Source organism: Mastomys coucha, unplaced genomic scaffold (assembly GCF_008632895.1).
Source record: "Mastomys coucha isolate ucsf_1 unplaced genomic scaffold, UCSF_Mcou_1 pScaffold23, whole genome shotgun sequence".
NCBI classification, from domain to species: domain Eukaryota; kingdom Metazoa; phylum Chordata; class Mammalia; order Rodentia; family Muridae; genus Mastomys; species Mastomys coucha.
In genome coordinates, this window is record NW_022196906.1 from 53,670,823 (window position 1) to 53,681,646 (window position 10,824).

The following is a 10,824-nucleotide window of genomic DNA, read 5'->3' on the forward strand; positions in this document are numbered from 1 at the left end:
TAAAAAATAGTTTTTTGTTTTGTTTTCTAAAGTCGGTAAGTCAATTTTGTTATGAGTAAAATGTACTAGAACACATGTTAGAAGGTAATAACTGTATTGCATAGTATGAGTGCACACAGACTAGACCGAGCAGGCATCTGTCTGCAGAATGCCTTTCTGTAAAGGAGGCTGGGATAAGTGCAGAAGTGGATGGAATGGAACAGATGGGACTGCTCTTCAGCCCTAGGCTGTGGACAGCATTTGACTAAGGATTAATAAGGACACAAAGGGTATGAAAAATCCCCTAGCCAGTAACAGGTTTCCTAGAAACTACACTTTCTGTTGCACTCCAAATTGACTTAATCTGGGAAAAGCTGCAGCCTGCACCACCGCTAAGAGGAGACAGGATGTAGCCAGAAGCAGCAACCCTTACTTACCACATTCAGTCTGCATTGTTTCTCTTGCTGAAGGGCCTGAGAGGGTAAACATCAGTAGGCATACTCCAAATTCATGAAGGGTATCTGACTTGGTGAAATGTCACTTGACATTATCTGACAGATTCCCTTGGCTTAACCTCACTTAGCTCAGCTATAAAATGGGGCTATCCTGGTAGCTCCCCCTCAGGGTTTGGTTGATAAAGGAGACAGATAGGGCAAGTATTTAGCACAGTATGAACACACAATCTTAGTAATCAACTCACTGATTACTGTAAGCTGAATAGGCAACTTCTGGGTCTAAGACCATTTTAAGTTATTTGAAAACTTGTAGCAACCCAGCCTTTTCTTGTGTTTTAGGGTAAAAACTTAAGTGATGAAACTGTACACATTTAAGTGTATCACTTGGTAAGTCTCAGCAAATGTTTTCATCACCAGCGAAATCCTCCATGCCATCCGTATTCCTATCCTTGACCCATAGTCATCTATTTTTTGCTCTGTGAACAAGTAGTTTTGCGTGTTCTGGGTTTTTGTTTTGTTTTTTGTTTGTTTGTTTTTTTGAGACAGGGTTTCTCTGTGTAGCCCTGGCTGTCCTGGAACTCACTCTGTAGACCAGGCTGGCCTCAAACTCAGAAATCCGTCTGCCTCTGCCGGGCAAGTTTTTTTTTTTTTTTAAATGTTTCTAGTCAGTCTTTTTTTTTTTTTTTTTTTTTTTTTTTTTTTTAAGAGAAACAACTGCTCTTGTTTTTATTTATATAACACTGTAGCTATCTCCAGACATACCAGAAGAGGGCACCATATCCCATTACCGATGGTTGTTAGCAACCATGTAGGTGCTGGGAATTGAACTCAGGACCTCTGGAAGAACAGTCAATGTTCTTAACTGCTGAGCCATCTCTTCAGTCCCCATATAAAAGTATGTTTAGGGTTTTTTTGTTTAGTTTTTTTTTTTTATTTTTAAGGAATCTGCTAAATTTGGTTCCAAGGCACCTATGCTGCAGACCTGCTAATATTAGTATTGGCAGTGTTCTTGGTTTCAGTCTCTTTCACGGGTCAAGGCCACGTCTGTATCTGTGATTATCAATTTGGCCTCATTTTCCTAAATCTTTAAAATTGTGTTGTGAGCTGCCTTCACAAAGTAACTTTTTATTCTTTTCAGAATGAATGAGAAACTGCAAATCCAGATGCCCAGAAGACTGGACATGTGTGGCCCGTTATCTAAGAAAACTAAGTCCGGGTACTATAGGAAGTGCTGCTTTGTGACTGCCCCTGAGGGACAGGAAAAACTGAACAGGCCTCTCAGTTTCTGCCATTCCTCACCTGGAGAAAAGCACCTTTTCGGGGGCTGGAGAGATGGTTCAGCTGTTAAGAGAACCAACTGCTCTTCCAAAGGTCGTGAGTTCAAATCCCAGCAACCACATGATGGCTCACAACCATCCATAATGAGATCTGATGCCCTCTTGTAGAGTGTCTGAAGACAGCTACAGTGTACTTACATATAATAAATAAATCTTTAAAAAAAAAGAAAAGAAAAGCACCTTTGCACTTGTATACCTGATATTAAGATTTGAGTCTGATGTGGCAATGCATACCTGTTAACATCATTTAAAGGTAGAGGTAAGAAGATGCTATATTCTCTCAACTACATTGTGTGAGGCCAGTCTTGGTTACGTGAGATCCTGTCTCAAAAAACAAATATTTAAATCATCTTGGGAGTTTCAGGACAGCCAGGACTATACAGAGAAACCCTATCTCAAAAAAATAAAAAAATAAACAAAGTCCAGGCAGTGGTGGCGCACGCCTTTGATCCCAGCACTTGGGAGGCAGAGGTAAGCGGATTTCTGAGTTTGAGGCCAGCCTGGTCTACAGAGTGAGTTCCAGGATGGCCAAGGCTACACAGAGAAAAAACCAAAAAATAAATAAATAAATAAAAAAGAAATAAAAAAAAATTGGGGGGCTGGAGAGATGGCTCAGCGGTTAAGAGCATTGACTGCTCTTCTAAAGGACCTGAGTTCAAATCCCAGCAACCACATGGTGGCTCACAACCATCTGTAATGAGGTCTGATGCCCTCTTCTGGTGTGTCTGAAAGCAGCTACAGTGTATTTAGATATAATAAATAAATCTTTAAAAATAAAGTCATCTTGGAATATGGAATTCAGTTCTATCCTCAGAGATCTCTCTCTCTTCTACTTTGAAGCTCTATAAAATGAGTAGCTTAATCTCTGCAGGGGCTTCTATTACCACCACGACTTCTCAAAGGGGGCATCCTACTTGATGATGTAGGATCAGGGGCTGTACTGAGTCCCAGGTCTAACCTAGTACAGCCTGACATGTACCTTCTAAAATGGCTTTTCTCCTCCAACTGCAGGTTCCTCACCAACAGACTTGCTGTTTTCTGACAGTAACTTGGTGGTAGATTAAACTCAAGACTGACCTCCCTTCCTTAACCCTTTCTCCTTTTACCTTCCACAACACCATGCTGCTTTCCTCCTTAAATACCTGTTTTCCTTCTCCAACCTCTGCCTTCATCTTAACTTTGAGACTTCCTAAGCCTGTGCCTTTCATCTATCACTGAATCCAGATTCCTCTAAGCACAGTGGTTTTTTAACCTTCCTAATGCTGTGATCTTTTAATACAGTTCTTCATGTTGTGGCAACCTCAACCATAAAATTCATTGCTACTTTATAACTGTAATTTTGCTACTGTTATGAATTGTAAATATCTGATATGGAGGATATCTGATATGTGACCTCAAAAGGTGTCTTGAGCCACAGGTTGAGAACCAGTGCTCTGTCAGAACCTTCAAACAGATTTTGTTCAAGTCAGGTTATTTAGGTGTCTAGTAAGGTATCAATGGATTATCTCAAAGAGACATGCCTAAATAGAGGCTTGAAAAGTCCTTGATCCTAGTCACCCACATTTCTAGTCTTAAGTCCAGAATGAGTATCTATTTACCCTATATAGTCTCTCCTCATTTGCCACCTACAAGCAGACCCTCCTTTCTGCTGATTTAGCACCTGGTTTTCTTTCTCCTCTCATAAGCTTACATTCTTATCTCTCATCAAGACCTGTTAGTTTTAGTAAATCAATTTAGTCTATACCACCTTCCATGCTGATGTAGAGGTGAGTTTTCTCCACTGCTGCACAACAAAACAGACCTGCTACCCAGGCAAGGAATCACCTCTGGTACTGTGCTTGCCTTCAGGGGTTAGAGGACAGAAGAGACCTCTGTTTAGTCTGTCAAGTCAGACTCAGCCAAAGTATCAAGACCCCACACTGGCTTGATAGTGTGGCAGTTTGTAGCTGCTGGTTAAAAGGAAAACTGGAACTACTTCATTCAGAGGGGACTAACCTTCTATACTGCTGGGAGGCCCACTACAGCCAAGAGCAACTTGGCTTTTAGGTGGTAACAGTTTCAAACCAGGCTCAGAAACAGGTAAAGACAAACAGTGATCATAGTTTTATTTTTTTAAAAATCTTTTAATGTGACCTCTTGGAGGTCCATAATCTTTTACAAAGGCTGCTAATGGGCCATGAGAGCATTTGTCAGCATTCATCATTGATTGTCTTGGTTAAAATTCCTTATGTAAAAACTCTGTTCTTTTTCAGTAGTACTGGGGATTAAACCCAGGGCCTGTGTGTGCTAAGCAAGTGCTCTAACACTGAGCTATGTCCTTAGTCACCTACCCACTTGTTTTCCTTTAAATTCTTGGTGCCGATTCCAGACCAGCCCATGACTCTACTACTTAAACTGACATGATCTGGCTCTAGACCCTGACCTCTCTTAAGAATGGAGATAAGGACTTGTTTTAGATTCTCTTTGGGCAAATATAGCTGGATTCATTCCAGTTGGGGTCTCAACTTAATCTAAAAGGAGTGGTGGTAGTGGTAGTTGGGGAAGCCCTATTTAACTAGGTTCTTACTACACGGTTTCATGGTTTGTGTTTGCAGTGGAGACTTCTATCTTCCCATAGTACGGTCAGAATGAGGCTTCATCACCACGCCTGTTTAGCAGAGGTCCTTTCCCTTTAAGTCTTTCACTGAGTAATGGTCTTTCATCATTTGCCTTGCTGACTCTTGGAGTATACATGTGGGGCCTCAAGTCTATGTAGCATGTCTTCTCCCTTGTTCCTGGATGATGGGGCCAGCCTAGAGTTGCATGGGCCTTAGGCTCCTCCTGATCATCACAACACACCCTGGGTTCTGTTTTAATTCTGCAGTGCCCACCCAGGGACGAAGTGTTGGCTTCCATCTGCCTGATCATATAACCATCTTCTATATGGTCTCACTTAAGAGACCCCCTACTCCAGGGTCATCCTGGTCTTTTTGTGTTTGTTGCTATTTTTCTTTCTTTTGTTGCGATGCTTCTGTTGGACTTGCCTCCACAGTGGGCTCTGGCTCTGGCTCCAGTGGAAGTGATGGTGGCTTTGTGAGCTGGGCTCCTACAGCACCTTGCAAGGAAACAAAACTTGAATTCTCAGTTATTCCACTTTAGAATAAAACCATTTAAGAGGGAACTTTGTATTGTCTGAGACTATTAAGACTGTAGTACATTCTGGACCCAGGAGGGATGCCCATAACTGAAGGAATAAAACATTAAGCTTGTGAAAATTAAAGCAAGAATATACAACAGCATGCACTTAGTAATGCACTTCTAAACTTAAAAACTTACCACTCTGTCTAAGCCTACCTCATAGCTTGCCCTTCAGAAACCAATGCCAGTTTACTCACTCTGGGCTTTTCCCTCTATCAGGTACTAAATTGGCCATGAGTCTGCAGAGTGCAAGCCTTGCTCAAAGCTGTGATCTCTGCTGTAGAGGTATCTCATCCCCACTAAGTCTTCAGAGTTCTGTGTAGTCTCTTACCTGATGGCATCTTCCTGTATGCAGCTGCCGCAGACATTGCCTGCCCTAGAGCTTGAATGGAGCCCAGAGGCTGCTGGAGAGGAGCAGATTTGCTGCCTGAATTGGTCCGGTGCTTTGACTTGGGATCTTTGACAGGTTTGGTCCAGACCAGTGCCTCTCCTACCTGGAGGGCAGCTCCCAACTTCTGAGCCATCTCTACCATCTTGTGCCCACATGGAGAGGGAAAAAAAAAAGCTACTGACAAGATCAGCAGACCCAAGTTAGCCTTCTTGGGCCTTTTACCAAAGGCCACTAACTGAACCAGTGCCTGCTGGTACTAGCAATTGAAGGAGTACTTAAAACAAGAAATCGTTTTCAAGTGCTAGGATTACAAGTTGCTTATGAGATGTCAAGAGGCTTCTTTATAGGATCTCAAAATGCAGCAATTCAAGTTTGAAGCAACACTGGCCAAACTCTGCCTGTTCCTGCTATATTAATGAAAACATAAATTATTAAGCCTGAACTATTTTTGTTACTTTCTTCTAGTAAAGAAAGACTCAGACTCTAACTGGTGAATTCATGCTGCAATTAACATGAAGCCTAAAGAAACATCAGCTTATGGTACCTTTGGTATCTGTTAACAGCTTGCTTAATACTGTGTAGGAGCTAATAAAAGGCATACCTCAGAGTCAAATTCCAGAGGACTACTGTCCTTGAGAAAGTTGACCTTCTTCTCCATCTCCTGGTACTGAGCCAGAGCACTCTTCTTCTCACCCTGGTTATACAGCAGCACAGCATAGTTCAGGTTTACTAAAGGGTTACACCTGTGGCAGAGAGACAGGGAGTCTGGGGCTCTGCAATAATTAGTTATTTGAAGATCCTTCTCATAATATGAAGTTCGAAAACAAAACAACAACTAAGTAGTGGTTGTCCCCATTCATTATACAGCAAAATGCTATGTGACCCACAGAATCAAGGAACTAACTGCCCAAGGAGCAAAGTAGGATATGGACTGAGTCTGGCACCAACAAAGCCACCTAGAGAAGAGCAGAACAAAAAAACCCAGACCAGCAAATTCTAGTGGAATACCTACACCACCACCCCAAGAACCTTAGTTATCTTTGATTAAGCTGAGCCCAGGGTCCCACCAGCTAATCTAGTTAGCCCACAGCATATCAGCAACCCAAGACAGTGCTGCCAGCTCTTGACTTTCTTTGGATTCCTGATTACTAAACTCAGAACTGGAAGTGTTTCTCAGGCTTTTCATTCTTGTTAAGCTCTGCTTGCTTAGGAACCACAACCTTCCATATTTATGCCACATGATGGCTAAGATGACTCACGCAGCATTAATCCTAGGGCAGTCTTTGGTAATAACACTCCCTGACCTTTTCCCATAGAACAGAATGCTTACTTATCCAGGCGAACAGCTTCTACATAAGCTCTTTTGGCATTTTCTACATCTTCCAGGTTGGTCAGAGCCACTGTCACAGAGAAAATCAGGAGAGCTCATTTTAGATAGCAAAAATGATATATATAACTGCTCTCAAAATGAAGCCCTTTTCATCCCTCAGCTTAGATCCCTCACCACATCAATTGGCTGCAGAATGTCATGTGTCCTACTTTTGCCACTGCTTTCTCAAAGTCTAGTTTGTCCTGCAGGACCATGTGGAGGCTGGCTTTACTCTGTCAGATTAGAACTGATGCTTCTGCCATAACGTAAGCAGTAAGGCTCCTTACCTTACAGTAAGGCGCTGTGCCTCACTGCAACTGGAGCTAGCCTTGTATTCTGGTGCTCTCCAAACAACCACCATTTAGTTGTTTTTGACCTTTCTCTCATAAACTGAAAACACCACAGTAATAACCAAAATCCACACCAGACTACCACTACCAATGAAGACATGGCAAAAGTTTCTAAGTTTGTTTTGTGGAGAAATTATTCCCTAAAAGGAATAGTTAGTACTTTAAAATTATTTTTCTTGTATTTTCTGAAACAGTGTCAGGGTCTCACTAACGTAGCTCAGGCTGGCCCCAAATTCATTATTTTCCAACCTCTACCTTAAGAACTAAGATTACAGATATGATCCACTTCTGCACAGCTTAATTTTACTTTATATTACATAGATGGAATTTGGGAATAGAATGATTTACTTTAATTTGACTGAACTACCAAAGACCAGTTATGTTAACAAAATAATGATGGGATCAATGGGATGGCTTAGTGAGGAAGGATGCTTGTTGCCCAGTGACCTGAGCTAGACCCTGGAACCCATATAATGAAAAAAGAAAAGAAAACTTCTCCCTCTTGTCCTCTGACCTCCATGTGCACTGTGTTATAGGTTTTTTTTTTTTCAAAGACATAATTTACTAACCATAACAAAACTCAAAGGTTTAATATTCATTATCTTTAATCATACAATCCTCATATCAACCATGAGTACATACAATTAACAGTGGAGGCCGAACTCCACTTTACACCCAGGTTCTTAATTATATTACTGAGCTTGAATCAGTACTTGCATTCAATAAGTATGAGGGCTGTTAGTGTAGCTCAGTGGTAGAGTGTTTGCCTAGCTATATGCAGGGCCCAGAGGTCAATCTTCTCCTCCTCCTCCACCACCACCACCACCACCACCACCACCACCACCAATCAACAAGAAAAAAGAATACCAATAGGAAAAAACTGTTAAGAGGGAACCATGTGGGGCTAGAAAGATAATGTTAAGAGCACTTGGTGTTCTTGCAGAAGACCCAAGTTTGGTTCTGAGAACGTCCACACCAGGTAGCTCACACCTGTCTGTAACTCCAGTTCCAGAGAACTCAATGTCCTCTTCTGTGCAAAAACCCACATACAGACAGACATATAATTAAAAGGGAAATTTCAATTCTTTTTTCTAAAAAAAGAAAAAAGATAAGTGTGGTGGTACATACCTTTAATGCCAGCACTCCAGAGGCAGAGGCAGGCCAATCACCAAGTTCAAGGAACTTGCTATGCAAGTTCAAGGCCAGCAAGGACCACATAGTGAGACTGTCTCAAAAACAAAAACAAAAACAAAAACAAAAACAAAAAATTTGATATGGATGATTTTGATTTAACCTGTTGAGACTCTGAGTTCAAATCCCTCTTTAGGGCACTGAGCTACAACTTTTCCATCATCATAACTCAGAAGAATAAGTTTCCATATAAATGTCCCTTACCAGCCAAGAGCATGTAGAGTTCCCCCATCTTTGGCTGGAAGTTGATGGCTGCACTGAGAAAATGGAATGCGGATGCATACTGCTGCATAGTCAAATGGACAAGGCCCAGATTGTACAGAATCTTCCAATCGAAGGGTGCCAAGTAATTGGCTCGTTTTAGGCAGCTGATAGCCTGCAGAAACCAGAAACAGGAGCGCTCAGCCCAGGGCAAGGCAAGCTCAGCAACCCAGTAACACATGGATGAGTATGAACAAGGACTATAAGGAACACTTACTGCCACATATTTCTTCTTGCCAAAGAAACACATTCCAATGTTATTCCAAAGTGGAGGACTTTCTGGAATAGCACAAGCTACAACTCTGTATTTGGTAAGGGCAACATCAAAGTCCCCATGAGTCTGCATCATGCTGCCTGCTGCCAAGATGGCCTGAAAACACAGTGCATGTAAAATTAGTACTTAAATCATCCAAGAAGCCCAAGACCATGAGACAGTCTCCTGAGGGTACATAGTAAGCTCGTCAGACAGACATGACCAAGAACAACTTCCAGGTACATAAATATACCCAAGCTACTAGGTTATAGACTCCTAAGGAATGTCTTTGGAATCCCACAGCATCAAAACAAAACAAAACAAAACAAAAAACAAAAACAAAGTCACTGGCTCCACTTAGCTCCATTTGTTTCCTATTTCTAGCTAGGGAATTCAATATTCTAATAACTGCTGTCATTTGTCTGCTCTGCTTTGTACACTACATGCTCCAGACACCTCACATATACCTGCCTGAGGCTATTTAATACTCAGCATTCTGGCCCAGGATGCAATGTGAGTTGCCTTTAGTTTTTATCTGTCTAGCATTATCATTTCTTTTTTGTTTTTTTTTTTTAAGATTTATTTTATTTATTTTTTATGTGTATGAGTATACTGTAGCTGTACAGATGGCTGTGAGTCATCATGTGTGGCTGCTGGGAATTGAACTCAAGACCTCTGCCGGCCCCCGCTCGCTCCAGGCCCCGCATACTCTGGCCTAATTCGCTGTAGCTGTCTTCAGACACACCAGGAAAGGGTGTCAGATCTCATTACAGGTGGTGGTGAGCCACCATGTGGTTGCTGGGATCCAAACTCAGGACCTTTGGAAGAGCAGTCAGTGCTCTTACCCTCTGAGCCATCTCACCAGCCCCTGTTTTGTTTTTTGAGACAGGGTTTCTCTGTATAGCCCTGGCTGTCCTGGAACTCACTCTGCAGACCAGGCTGGCCTCGAACTTAGAAATCTGCCTGTCTCTGCCTCCCAAGTGCTGGGATTAAAGGTGTGGGCCACCACCACCTGGCTCAGCATTATCATTTCTTTAAGGAAAGGTACCAAGACAACAGAGCCAGGCTACTGACTTCCTAAATGACTGAGTTTGTGTTTAAACCCTATCTGGTTTAATCTCCCTGGTTTAATATCCTGGTTGCATCTCCCTTGCAACATTCATTCACTTGATTTTCTCACCCTCAAGTCACATATGGAAGTTATGTGACTGCATGAGGATCAAGAATCCTTCAACAATTGTTGTGGAAGCTTGGCTAAATTCTTGAGTAACACATAAACTCAAAGGGTACTCTAACTTTACCTGCAGCACAGATTAACAGTCCTGATACCATAAATGGACCCCTTTTGAAGAAGCTGATATTAACACTTTACAAGAACTATGAATAAAAGGTAATTTCTGAGACAGGGTAGTGTATCTCATTGGTTGACTACTTGCCTAGCATGCACAAAGCTCTGGTTTTATTCACCGACACCAGCATACATGCACACAAAGTTACCTTCTTGTGTATTTAAAATGAGAAAGCTACCCTGTTTCTGGGGTCTGACCATCATCAGGGGGCATGAGGTCACCACAGCCTGCAGTACCTTGTAGTTGGCAGGGTCATAAGTCAGTGCATTCCCAAGATGTTCAAATGCTTTCTGGTAAACACCAAGCTTGAAAGAAAGCAAACCAAGAAATTTACCTCAGCAGGGAGATGTCAGTTCATGAACTGGGCCAACTATACCCTGAATGGAAACATATAGTCATTTGTAAAGTTCTTTTGAACACCCACACCCCAACCCTTGAAAATAGTAGTGATAATAAAAATAAAGTAAGCTGGGTGGTGGTGGTGACGCACGCCTTTAATCCCAGCACTTGGGAGGCAGAGGCAGGCAGATTTCTCAGTTTGAGGCCAGCCTGGTCTACAGAGTGAGTTCCAGGACAGCCATTGCTACACAGAGAAACCTGTCTCTAAAAACCAAAAAAATAAAAAATAAAAAAATAAAAATAAAAATAAAAATACAGTAGGTATACCAAATAAAAAACAAATCTCCACATCTGTGATTTTCTTATTTTGTTC

General features: G+C 41.8%; 1 protein-coding gene across 6 annotated transcripts in view; it reads right to left on the reverse strand.

Moving 5' to 3' along the window:
• Positions 1–3,859: 3,859 nt before the first annotated feature.
• Bbs4 (Bardet-Biedl syndrome 4) overlaps positions 3,860–10,824 on the reverse strand; it is a 34,085-nt gene continuing 27,120 nt past the window's right edge. For all 6 annotated transcript variants that reach the window (XM_031343677.1, XM_031343678.1, XM_031343674.1 and 3 more), the window contains exons 10-16: positions 10,349–10,417; positions 8,728–8,880; positions 8,454–8,625; positions 6,670–6,739; positions 5,941–6,082; positions 5,280–5,481; positions 3,860–4,865 (exon numbers count right to left, since the gene is read on the reverse strand). In XM_031343677.1, coding sequence (XP_031199537.1) covers positions 4,753–4,865; positions 5,280–5,481; positions 5,941–6,082; positions 6,670–6,739; positions 8,454–8,625; positions 8,728–8,880; positions 10,349–10,417 — 921 coding nt within the window. In that variant the 3' untranslated portion in view covers positions 3,860–4,752. The remainder of the gene's footprint in view (positions 4,866–5,279; positions 5,482–5,940; positions 6,083–6,669; positions 6,740–8,453; positions 8,626–8,727; positions 8,881–10,348; positions 10,418–10,824) is intronic.